The 13,896-nt window shown below is 36.3% G+C and overlaps 1 protein-coding gene and 1 long non-coding RNA gene across 2 annotated transcripts in view; one reads left to right on the plus strand and one right to left on the minus strand.

The window, feature by feature from the left end:
* Positions 1–6,579: 6,579 nt before the first annotated feature.
* Positions 6,580–7,955, minus strand: LOC127083737 (uncharacterized). The gene is made up of 2 exons (XR_007788521.1): positions 7,309–7,955; positions 6,580–7,224 (listed from the first exon to the last, which is right to left on the minus strand). It is a non-coding gene; the product is annotated as an uncharacterized LOC127083737 (long non-coding RNA).
* A 2,011-nt stretch (positions 7,956–9,966) lies between these two features.
* Positions 9,967–13,896, plus strand: part of LOC127115287 (uncharacterized) — a 12,408-nt gene continuing 8,478 nt past the window's right edge. The window contains exons 1-4 of the mRNA XM_051046865.1: positions 9,967–10,197; positions 10,383–11,237; positions 12,218–12,308; positions 12,398–12,620. Coding sequence (XP_050902822.1) covers positions 9,967–10,197; positions 10,383–11,237; positions 12,218–12,308; positions 12,398–12,620 — 1,400 coding nt within the window. The remainder of the gene's footprint in view (positions 10,198–10,382; positions 11,238–12,217; positions 12,309–12,397; positions 12,621–13,896) is intronic.

The following is a 13,896-nucleotide window of genomic DNA, read 5'->3' on the forward strand; positions in this document are numbered from 1 at the left end:
GTATTGATTTTAATGTGGAGATTCATCATAATCACCTAATTAACTTTACAATATGGCCTTTAAATATGTGATCTTGGACCTCTCTTTTGCCTTACGATATTACGGTATTACGGTCATGTCCCGCGAATGTAGGGATACACTTAGCAAGGACCCTTCGATTAAATCATCATAAAATAAATCATGGTCCCTCGGATGTTGCCTTCGAAAATACGATTTTGTCCCTCGATGACCCTTCGGTGTAGCCTACGGTTAAATGATGATCGTCCCTTCGAATGCTAAGGTATCTTTACAACTGTTGCCTTCAATGACCTATCGATGACCCTACGATGACCCTTAAACATCCAAAGGGTAAAACTACTTACTTCTCAATAGTAAGGACAGTTTTACCCTCATAAGGATAGGAAACGTTCATAACGACCTCAGGAAGGTATAACTCTCAATTACTGGATCATAACCTAAAACATTTTCCACCCCTCACACTTTACACTTTACAAATCCTAGAAAATCACCACTTGGTATACATTCATACTAGAATCATTACCGAGTTATATTTTTCTAAACCATTTTCAAAATCAAATGAGATAAATACTTTGTATACATTCATACGAGAATCATTACAAAGTTAAACTCTCTTTCAAACATTTTTTAAGCAATTCACCGACACTTTTCAGACAAAAATATAAGTGATCCAGCAATTAAGAGCCCATGGATAACCATGGATACAAAGGGTGCTAACACCTTCCCTTTGTATAATGTACCTCCCGAACCCAAAATCTATTGAGGTCTTTCCTGTTCTTTTCCACCTTTCCTTATTGGATAAAAGAAAAGTCGGTGGCGACTCTTGCTATCCGCGACATTGCGATAAAAAGCAAAACACCAAAAGTCAGTTCACCATATGACAGTCGTATTTGTAAAAAAGGAAAAATGAAAGACACGAAACATAATTGAATGTGAAATGCTCATTTATTCATGATTAACTTTGTTTTAAAATAATGAGGGCCCTACAAGTTCCCCTATGCTTTGGGCATAGTCTAGGGGTTTTAAAATAAAACAAGAAAAATTACTCTTTAATCATCATGACTTTGGGGGCATCCACGGAAGTCCAATTATTAAACTCCTGGCCTTGAGCCTTTTGAAACATAAAGAAATCTGCATTTGAGGTATTGGCTTCATCATCTACAAAGGAGATCTGTCCTTCAAAGAGGTGCCCAACATTGACAAATGTTTCTGGTATCGTAAGGACCTACCCCTTGGTTGTCTTTGTAGTCTTCTGTTGTGTCATCTGTCATGATCGATATCTCATCCCAGACTTATCTTTGTTTACTGGAAAATCAAGTACCATACCCCAACCCTCAAGGTGTCCAACTTCTATCACAGTCTTAACATCCTTTAGATAAGACATGGGTAGTTCAGACTTCTTGGAGCCTCCATTGTAAAGTGGATCCATGATTACATTAGAGATTTCAAAGGCCTGAAATGGAGTTCCGTGAATCTCCCCACCCACTTCTATGTACCTGAATGACGATAGTTGACTGACTAACACATCCTCTTCTCCGTCTATTGTGATCATCTTACCATTGATGATGAATTTCAACTTTTGATGAAGGGTAGAAGTAACTGCCCCTGTTGAGTGAATCCAGGGACGCCCCAAAAGACAGCTGTAAGCCAGGAAGATATCCATAAAAAAGAAAGTAGTGAAAAAAGTATACGGACCAACCTTGACTGGTAGATCTACTTCCCCACAATAGTTCTACGAGACCCATCAAATGCTCTGACCACCAACGTACTCGACTTCATCAGCAAACCCTCCATAGTCAACTTGGTCAGAGAGATTTTAGGAAGTACAATTAACGAGGATCTTGTATCCACTAGTACTTTGGACATAATGGTATCAGCACACTCAATGGAGATATGAAGAGCCTTGTTGTGAGCTTTACCCTCTAGAGGCAGATCACTATCACAAAATCCAATATGACCACCAGCCGCAATGTTGGCCACAACCCCCTCGAACTGATTTACAATAATCTCCTGAGGTACGTGAGTCACACTGAGTAATTTAATCAAAGCATTCATGTGTGCCTCATAATACAAAAGAAAAGATAGTAAGGAAATTTTAGACGGTGTCTGATTAAGATGATCCACTACCTTAATCACTTCTTTTTATTATTTGGAGAAACTCTTCAACATCGTCAGGAATGGATTTAGTCTAGGGAGGAACCTTCTCCTGACTAGTACTGACAACCTGTTTTCCTTTACTCTTCATAACTACTTCAACAATATCTTTGTCTGGAGGAGGCGCAGACGCAAAGACACGACCGCTTTGGGTCATCCCTCATGTACCTGCAAGGTTAACCACTGATTCACTAACTGCACGAGGATCTTTTTGCTTCTACCCACGAATGTAAACTGCTAGATCATAATTCCAGGGAACAACTTTGGTACTCTCAAAGTAAAATGGAGACGGTACAATAATTACCAAATGTGCCACTAGACTGGGAATTATCAGAGGAGCCATTGGACTGGATGATACTAGAACTTGCAGAGGACTATAAGGAATCTCCAGACTAACCACCTACCATTCATCAGAAGCTTGTTCTACCACAAAAATCCCTTCATTAATCAATTGCTGAACACCAACTCTTAACTTTTCACACTTATGAGGATTCAACAAATAGTATTCACAATGAACTAGGCAACTCAGGAACACATAATTTGACAATATCTTCTCTTTAACAACTGTTAAAGATGTCTTCATCTCATTAATACCTATCACCAGGCAACATTCTCGAGACTCTTCCAACATACTTACAGAAGGGTCAGCATGGGGAGGCATATGATTGTTATGGACGTTAGGACCATTAGGTGCGAATGAAATGACCTTCGAATCAATTAATTCTTGTACCTTATGTTTTAAAGCCTTGCAATTTTCAATAGTGTGCTCAAGAGCACCAGAGTGGACTTCACATCTTGCATTGGCATCATAGCCGGGAGGAAGTGGGGTTGGAAGAGGTCCCAATTCTCTCAATTAGATTAAAGAACCACAGAGTAAACGAGTAAGCATTTGACTGTACAACATGGAAATAACATCAAACTTTCTTTCAAGCTTTCCCTGCCTCTGCTGACGGGGCTGATAATAGTTCTGATGTGGTGGAGCATATGGTTGTTGATACTATATTTATGGTTGATACGACATAGGTTACTGACCAGCAGGAATTGCAAAAGCTTGTTATTGATACGAATTGGGAGTCACTTCAGTGGCCTGATAATAAGGCACCTAGTAGGCCTTACCCTTCCCTTTATATTTTGAGGCAGCATTCGCCTCTTCTTTGTCATACCCCAAAATTCACCCTACCATTCACAAAGTTCATCTAGGTCACTAACCCTGGTCATATGCATATTCATCATCATTCATTCCTCACATATTCAAGGTTTCTAATTAACACAATGGGCTTGGATTGGAGATTTCGATATTAGAGTTGGTGATCCTTGTGGTTTGTGTTGAAGGGTTGGAAACCCTAAATGGGTTCACGACATTAACAGACTGTTGAATTTGAGACCTTTGGTCATTGCGTGATACTTGGATCTTTGACCTAACTAAACCCTAATACATGGCTTATTTGCCTTCATATTCTACTGCATCTCATTTGACCCAAGTCACTATCATCCATTCACAAATTACTTTGATTCTAGTTGGATCATAGTACCATTTTGAACATACATTTTAATCAGGGAACTCCATTTCATCATCTTTTGCATCAGTCAATTTTTGGTCAACTGTTGACTTTTTGGTCAACCAGTTGACCAAAGTCAACTTGCCAATACTTGATCATTGCATTTAACATAAGTGTCCACGATCATTTCATCATTGTTTCGAGCTAACTTTGGGAAATTCAAGTTACTCTTAGAAATTCAAATTAATTTGAGAATTCAAGTTAATTTGGAAATTTAAGTCGATTTGAAAATTCAAGTAAATTTTGATAATTCAATTAAATTTGGAAAGTCAAGTTGATTTGGAGATTCAAGATTTAATTTGGAATTGGGAATTCAGGTTAATTTTCGGAGTTGTCTTTCTTAATGGGCCATGAAGGTGTTGTCCATTCTTGCTTCCATGTCCATTACTCATTCCCAAGCCAAAATCAAAATCCATTTGTAAGCCCCACCCAATTTCATAATTATCCATAACCCATATCTAATGCAATGATCCATATCCATCATCCATAAAAACAATCATCCATTCATGAAACCATAGAACTCTTAATCAACTTTGGTCTAATAACATGGATCATGTTTTTCCATCAACTCACGTTAGCCATATCATGAGCAATAAAGGCTATAAAGCATGGCATACACTTAGCAAAAATAAGGTGATCTTTGAATCGAATTGAGATCACAATTGAAGTTGGTTTAAAAAAGCATGCCACTTAAGTTCGGAAACATTTTGCCATGGCGCATAAGCTATCCATAGTAATACATTGCTAACATTCATCCTTGGGAATTGGCATTGATAATTAAAGATGTTATTACAAAGAGGGTTTAAGTTCTACACCAGCTCTTATTCTACATAACATGTCCCTAATCCTAGATTTCATGAGATACTTCAATATCACTCTGACCACCACTTCGGCAAGGTAGCCCACATCCCAAATATCATCATTCCAATCGACGATTCGCCTTGAGCAAGACCACTACACTAAGTTATTTCACATGCTCAAAACCCGAACCTGCACAATATTACAACAATCAACACTAACAACAATTAACCATTTTTTTGCTAACTACACCAGCAATTCATAACAGAATCAAAACATAGGTTGACTTTTCAAAACTTACGGCATAAAAATCCCAAACAGAAATTCCAACCGAAGCCAATCCCATAACCAACTTCACCACTGCCGTAACCACCTCCTAACAAGTGCTAACAACTTATAACCGATTTTGCTGCATGATAACGCGAAAATACATCGTATATTTGCCTTGATTTACACTCAAAAATCGTACCACTTTCATTTATATTTCGATTATTCCGCAAGTGTTCGAGTTATTTTACAGGTATTTCAATCCCTATGCTTAAATGAGCAAAGTATAGAAAAGGAAGGAAAAGAAGAAGAAACAGAAGAGAAAGCAGCATAAAAACAGAAAAACAGAGAATACAAACTTTGTGAATGTGACGACCGTCACAAAGCATGTCACGACCGTCACTCCCAGCCTGTCACGACCGTCACAGGCCCATCACGAACGTCACGCGGCCAAAATCAGCGCTTTGAAACAGTCAACAGAAGTGATCCAACATGCCCTAAGTTCTCGTTCCTCAGCCATTTTCCCGTGGATTCCTCACTCAACCAAATCATCCTTGTTTCTATCAACTACCATGACCTAATGGGGGATATAAAAAGACGGAAGTTGGAAACCTACGGGGACGCTTAATTTTTCTCTCTGAAGCCAGCTTTGAAGACCTTTTTCTCTCTACATTTTTCACAACAATTCTATTTTGTCTTTTACTTTTCTTCAGCAACATTAATTTTCTTTTACCATTCAGAGCTTTGATTTTCCCTTTTTCCTTTCCGCCTTTCATTTAGCCAAAGTAGTAGTTTCCTACATTGGGGAACTACTACAATTTGTTTAATTTAATTTAAGCTATTATTTCTAAGAGGCAAAATCCTACCGACCCTTGGAGGACTGCTCAAGTACTTCAAGATTCGGCGTATTCTATTAATCCAATTTCCAGGTTTTTATTCAATTGTTATTGCTTTATTATTATTGTAATCATGTTTTCTTTATTATTGATATGTTTATGTTCATCTGTGTTTGCGTTGTTTAACATGTCTGGCTAAATTACCGGTATCGCTACGTAACAATTTAATTGGACGGGATTTAATAATAATCGGTGTAAAACTTCTTTTCTCAAACAATCTTTTTGGTTGTGGTTTTTAATTTAAATTTAATTAACTTTGTCACAAGAGTGAGAAGCTATTTAATACGATTTTGCCACGAGAGTAAAAAATTAACTAAGGTGAGAACCAACAATCGCGAGAGCGTGAGGGTCGAACTGGATAGTAAAAACTAGGCATTGATTTTAAAAACAGCGAGAGCACTTTAAAAACAATTATAACTTATTTATTTTCAAAAAGTATTTTTAACTTCAAATGGGACAGCGAGAGCGTACATTCTGACATAAAGGTATAGTCCAAATCAACAATCACGAGAGTGTGAGATGAAGCCTTTTAAATAAGTATTTTCTACTGAAAGATATTTGGTACTTAAATTATACACCAGTGACTTATCGAATCCCTGATGATTAATGCGTTGCATACTGATATCCTTCTATTAATATTTTCTTAAAACTTAACTTCCCTTAGATTTAATTTTCTTCAGCCAAACTTCTAAAAATCATTCCCTTATCTAAACATAGTAACGTCGGTAGCATTAGTTTGACCATCGGTCCTTGTGGGTTCGATATCTTTTAAAACTAAAACAACTGGACTGTGCACTTGTAGTCAAGTACCCGATAGACTATATTCTATATACAGTCACGAGATGTACCACTGCAGCAAAACGAGGGCCCTGCATAAAAATCAGAACAAAAAATCAAAAACAATATAACAGAAAAACTGATCACTGATAACAAGCTTCTAACAGAACTCCATTCGAACCAACCTCATAACCGAATTCTCAACAAATTTTGCTAACCTCCTAACAAACTTCTCAAGTTCACTCTCCAACATTTTTTGAACTTGGCAATAACAAACTCCTCTAACTGACTGAACCAGAATTCCTAACCGAATTCAAAGACCCTCAAAGAACCTTGACAACTCCAACTTCTTCACTCTCTAAATTCAAAAGATTTCCAACCTTCACACCATTCTTCATTCCTTTCAATACCCTCTTAACAACCACCCTAACTCCATCCTCAAGGAGGACCCTGAACCGAAACCATCTTGGGACTCTCTCCATCATCTGCATCATCATTGAATGAACCATCATCATCCTCCAATCGCCATCTTCAAACCTCCCCTAACCTTCACACTCTATCTTCAAACCACCTTGCAACTGCCTTCTCTAATCTCCTCAACGAATACTCCAAAAAACCTTCAACATGCTACATCTTTAATCCCCCTCATACCAACCTCTAGTCAGAAACCCCTTAACAGAATCGCCCCCAAAAAACACCTTGAAACCTTCATCTGATCCGGTGGTCACAAATCTTCTCTCCAATTGAGAACCAAACTTCAAAGAACGATAAAAACAACAACAAAAAAAAAATAAAACTCAGAAGAAGAAGAAGGATATCAATAAAGTAAGAAAACTCACATGTCCGCATTTTCTCTGGAGGAAGCAATTTCGTGATCGGCATCACTCTTCATCTCAGAACAATCGTAACGATCATCGACACGCAACAGTAATACGCAAACAAATTGCAACAACCTCGCGATGGATCGTCAACAATTGACTTTTCATCGACGTGGCGCACAATAATTCATGAACCTTCATCAAGATTCACCATCAACAACGCGACGGAATCAGAAGAAGAAATTGAAAGATAGCTTCATCACGACCATCCCCGTCTTGATTCAAAACGCGGCACACCGTTGATATCTTCATTACGAGTGCGACATCTCTGTCTTCTATTCGAACGCGACAGACATAAAGATTCATCTTCGTCTCAAGAGCAACGCACACGAAGCGTCATCTTCATCAACCACGAGGAGAAGAAGACATCGGGGGTTGAGGTGACTTTTTCGTTGGTTCATGGATGCCACCGATCGAATTTTTCCGGCGACGTGAATTCATTCTTTATTCTCATTTGAACTGATGGATTTCCGGTGAATGGGTTTCTTTGGGGGATCCTTGGAAGTTTGGTGTGAACCCGATCTTGGGTTGAGGAATTGGGCCTTCTTGGCCCAACCAAGCGTTTCTCTCCATACCCATCAGTTTTTCATACCCATGGCCCAATGTTCTTGATTGAGTTTCGTTAATGATCATTAATCTCTTCCTTAATCGTTATTAATTTATGTTAATTTTATTTAACCTTTGTTGATTAGTTCATGCTACTGATTTTTCTTGTTATTGTTAAAATTAGGGTTTCTTGATTTTTGTTAATTAGGATTTGACATAGTTATGGATTCATTAGGTTAATTAGATAGTTAATTAGAATTTAGGTTTAATCAAGTGTTAGATTAGATTTAATTCTTCTTAATTTTTCCAGAATTTACTTGATTTGATTAATCATGCCACAATTAGGATTTTAGTCGTTAGGTATTGATATTTCTTTTTGTAGATTTTATGTGGATTAATATGGATTAATATGGTTAGTGGTTGATTTTGCCATGATTAGACCTTAGGTTGAATTTTCAATCGATTGGACTATTCTGTGGTGATTTGTATAATCATAGTCATTAGATTCGATTCTTGATTTTGGATTGTGAATGTCATATTCGATTGATTTTGATCCTAATGTCCATTTAATCGATTCCTTTAATTTATGATCATTTTGATTAAATTGAAAATCCCATTTCAATTTAGGTGATGAATACTTTGTATGTCCAATTTCATTTGCCATAATCATAGGATAAATCCTTGATTACTTTTCATTGATTAATCCATTATCTTTCAAATCGATTCTAACCATTGTATGTGCTTACATATCGTTGCATCATTCTTACTCATTCAACTTTATCTCATGCTAATTCGTTTTTACCTTGTGTTTCCACATATGACTTGGAGATGCAAGATTCACTCTTAGCTAGCCATACTCTTAGTGAAATGGCTTTTGCAAAGTTAGTTAAATAGTTTCAAAATGTTAATGGAAATTGAATGTGAAAGTATGGAAAGTATACATGAGCATGAGAAATTGAATTAAATGAAAGCTTTTAACTTTAGTTCCTCGTGACTTGGTTAATGTGAATGGAACAAAATCAACGGAAAGAAACATAATCAATGTTAACATCTAAACAAAACCTATAAAATGAAATGGAAATGGTATGTAAACAAGACAAGTTAGATTTAGAAAAATCATAATTTGATTGGTTGACTTTAGTCAACTGATTAACCAAAGAGTCAACAGTTGACCAAAAGTCAACTTAAGCAAAATGATGTCATCCAAAATATCATGCTTGCAATGCCATTGATGAACGGATCAATATGAAAATCAAAACTTTGTAAGATAAACAACCAAGTGGGTGAAATTATAACCAAGCTTGTATGTGAAGCAACATGATGATATGGCCATGAATGCATGAATAAGTAAGTAAGTAAAATAATGGATAACCACAACTTAGTCAAGCACCAACAATGCAATGAATAGAACAAGGTCTGGAGGCAAGAATTAGGGCATGAGGCAGTCCCCAAGTGAGTGGATGGTAAAGCAAGATCAACAAGGGCCAAATCATGGTGCACCTCTTAAGTTAGGGTTTAGGATTAAGTCACAACAAATGATAGGATAAGAACAAGGGGTTAAGGGCTTCCTCCCAATGGATTACGGTTTCAGATGCATAGATGAAAGCTCATGAGGTTAAAGGGTAGTAAAACTAGGAATTAGGGTTTGAATGCATAAATGAGTGTCATAATGTGAACTCCATGAATCAAGATCCAATAGAGCATGAAATTAGGTATTACATTCCATGTGATGAGCAATTCTCCCAACCTTAAACAAAAACCCTAGTTTTGATTAACCACAAGCTTTGAATCTATGATGTATTACTATGAATGCATGATGCATATGAATGAAGCATGAATTGGTACAGATGAATCTCTAGTCAAAGGTTGAGTGAAAAGATGAAAAGGGGAGGGAATATTTTGGGGTATGACAATGAGTATTATCATGTTTCCCATTTTGAAACCGCCAAAGCTATGTGGGACACATTAGAAGTTTCCCATGAAGGAACTAACGATGTCAAACAAGCTAGAATCAACATATTGAATCAAGAGTTTGAAATCTTTCATATGAAGCATGGCAAAACCATTGCCGACATGCAAAAGATATTCACACATCTTATTAACCGGTTGAATTCTCTAGGTAAGCCTATTTCCAACAACATTGCTACTAATAAGGTTTTGAGAAGCCTTAATAGGGAATGGAAACCCAAGGTCGTCGCTATTAAAGAGGCGAATGATCTTAAAGTACTTGATTTCACTACTTTGTTTGACAAATTGGAAGAACATAAGCAAGAACTCATTTGCTTGGAAAAACATGAAAAAAGAGTATGAAAAGAAGATTAAGAAGGAGAAAGGTAAAGACAAGGAGGAAGTAAGAAGTCTATTGCTATAAAGACTTCAAGCTCAAATCCCTCAAAAGATGAACATAGAGATTGTGAAGAAAGGAATGCCAAGAACTACGATGATGATGATTTTAGGTTATTTGTTAAGAAATACCAAAGGTATAAAAGGAAGAATCGAGTCAAGCACTCTTAAAGGAATTCAAGTCCTCAAAAGATGATGAGAATAGGAAAGGTAAATTTAGAAGCTCTTGTTATAGTTATGGTGAAGTTGGTCACTATAGACCGGAATGTCCCATGATTAAGAAAGACAAGAAGAAAGGGCATGCCAAGAAGTTTAGAAGAACATATGTTGCTTATGAGAATGCAAGTGATTACTCAATTGATGAAAGCTCTACTTCGAGTGTTGAATTTGCCCGAATTTGTCTTATGGAAAATGGAAGGAAGAAGAAAAATGTAAGTCCTTCTAAACTTAAGCTTACTAGTGATTTATCTTATTTTAAACTACAAGATACTTTTGATAATCTTCATAGAGAGGCATTAAATGCTTTTAAGAAGTTAGCTTCACATGAAAATATATTTTTACAATTAGAAGTTAAGGTCTTAGAATCAGAAAAGAAATTGGAAGTAATTAATCTATCTATGCTAGATGTTCAAAAGGACAAGATAGAGGATGAAAAAACTTCTAGGTTTGGTTGTGAATCTTGTCATTATTGGCAAGAAGAGATAAATGTTCTTCAAGTCAAATTAGACAATGCCTTACAACCAAAGATTTCATTTTCAATTTATCCATCTACGTTTGGAAGGTCTTTGAACCATTCACACAAAAAGCATAAAAATTTCAAAAAGGGTTCAAATGGCAAAAGCACATCTCATCATAACCTATCTTATCATTATTGTTGCCAGAAGGGTCATACTATTGAAAAGTGTAAATTTAGAAAAGTTTTTGTTCCTAAAGGAGTTTCTCAATGGTTGCCTAAATGCAACCTTGATTTCACTCACTCCCAAGGACACAATGAAATTTGGGTACCTATTTACTTTGTTTAATTCTATAGGTTGAATGTCTTGACTCAAACGTAACCTTCTTGGCATCAGTCAACTTTGTGACAAGGGATTTAAAGTTAATTTTACAAGCACTTATTGCTTATTTGAATATAATGAGAAGAAGGATTGTATGTTTAAAGGCTTGAGGTTTAATAATACATATATGCTTAACTTAGATGATGTATCCTTGGTTGGAACTAAGTGTCTTGCTACCATGAGTGAAAACTCTTGGTTATGGCATAAACGCTTAGCTCATAACAACTTTGATTTACTAAAAAAAGTAACCTCAAAAGATTTAGTAATCGGTCTACCAAAAATGAAGGTCACAAAAGACCATCTATGTGAAGCTTGTCAAATGGGGAAGCAAACGAGGGTCTAATTTAAATTGAAAAATATAGTTTCAACCTCGAGACCACTTGAGCTTCTTCATATGGACCTTTTTGGTCCCTCAAGGACCAAAAACATAATTGGTAACTATTATGGATTTATGATTGTAGATGATTACTCTAGATTTTGTTGGGTTATGTTTTTGTACAGTAGAGATGAGACATATCCGTCTTTCAAACAATTTGCTAGATTATTTCAAAATAAGATGAACTTGAAAATTATTTCCTTCTGAAGTGATCATGGAGGAGAATTTGAAAACCTCTTATTTGAGAAGTATTATGAAAAAACATGGCGTTGAGCATAACCTCTACGCTCCTAGAACTCCACAATAAAATGGGGTTGTAGAGCATAAAAGTCATATTTTAGAGGAGTTAGTGAGGACTATGCTTAATGAAGGAAATTTACCAAAGTATTTATGGGCCAATGCTATTAGCACGACATGTCATGTCTTGAATAGGATTCTAATACGTCATATTCTAGATAAAACACCCTATGAACTACTTAGAGGTAGAAAACCTAATGCTTATCATCTTCACGTTTTTGGATGTAAATGTTTCATTTTGAACAATGGAAAGGATAATCTTGGCAAGTTCGATTCGAAATCCGATGAGGGTATCTTCCTCGGATACTCACAATCTAGTAAAGCTTATAGGGCTTATAAAAAAGGTTACTTATTATTAAAGAGTTGGTTCACGTTACTTTTGATAAGTCTTTTCCGAAAAATGTTGGGAAAGGTGTTTCTTTTCATGATGTAGGTGTATCTTCACAAGATATTCTCAAGGAACCCGATGATGGAATTGATCAAGCTAAAACGATGGAAAATGAGAGAGTTGAAGACGACAATTGTGAAGAGGAGAAGGTGGAAAGTCCAACTGCTGTGGATGACATTCCTTTTACTTGGAAACAATTCAAAGATCATCCTATTGATAACATACTTGGAGACATCACCAAAGGCATGACAAAACGCTCCAAGATAATGTAACTTTTGTTATCACTTTGCGTTCGTTTCATAGGTTGAACCTAAAAACGGTAAAGATACATTGATTGATGGCCATTGACTTATGGCCATACAAGACGAACTAAACCAATTTAAAAGGAATTACGTTTTGGACCTTGTCCCTCGTCTAAAACATCATCAAGTAATTGGCACAATATGGGTTTTTAGAAACAAGCTTGACAAAAATGGAGTGATAACCAGGATCAAAGCCCGACTAGTGGCTCAAGGTTATAACCAAGAGGAGGGCATTGGTTATGAGGAGACTTATGCTCTGGTCGCTCGACTTGAGGCTATATGCCTTCTACTAGCCTATGCTTACTCCAAAAGTTTCAAATCATTTCAAATGGACGTGAAATGTGTGTTTCTAAATGGTTATATTAATGAAGAGGTGTATGTAGCTCAACCTCCCGGTTTTGAAAATGACGAGTATCCCAATCATATTTTCAAGGGGGAAAGTAGATACTAATCTTTTTATTAAGCTCCATGGAAATGACACTCTTCTTGTTCAAGTTTATGTCAATGATATCATTTTTGGATCAACTAATATGCAACTTGTCAAATAGTTTTCTAAGATTATCTAGGGTGAGTTCGAGATGAGCCTAAAGGGGGAGTTGAATTACTTCCTAGGACTTCAAGTTAAGTAACTCGATGAAGGCACGTTCGTTTGTCAAACCAAATATTGCAATGACTTGCTAAAGAGATTTGGCATGGAAGATGTAAAATCAATCGACACTCTGATGCATACAAATGGTAACTTGGAAAGGAATGCAAATAGTAAGGATGTTAATGTGAAAAAGTATAGAGGTATGTGTTGGTGTAAGCCCTAGAGGCCAATACTTTTGGTACTTGTATCGAATTATTTATTAATAATAAAAGGCTTTTTCTTTATTATGTTTGTCTAATAAAGTCCCTAGAATAGATAGTCCGTTTAATGTATCAAGTGTGACTTAATCATGAGATCACATTAAACATAAGGACATTATTCTTAAAGTATCCATAGTCAAGCTTTATTGTGAAGTGGGATAACATTAAAGCATTAAGACTATTATGTATATAGACTGATGATCACATCTCATGGATCATGGATAAGGAGTTATCAAGTCTTAAACATAGGTATGAATATTAAGAGTAATATTTATACTGGATTGACCCGCTATGAGAATACTATATAGAATGTTATGCAAAGTGTCATAAGTTATTCTCATGGTGATAATGGTGTATACCACCCTTCGACCTGAAACCACTATGGACCCTAGA

Source organism: Lathyrus oleraceus, chromosome 1, assembly GCF_024323335.1.
Source record: "Lathyrus oleraceus cultivar Zhongwan6 chromosome 1, CAAS_Psat_ZW6_1.0, whole genome shotgun sequence".
In the NCBI taxonomy this organism is placed as follows: Eukaryota; Viridiplantae; Streptophyta; class Magnoliopsida; order Fabales; family Fabaceae; genus Lathyrus; species Lathyrus oleraceus.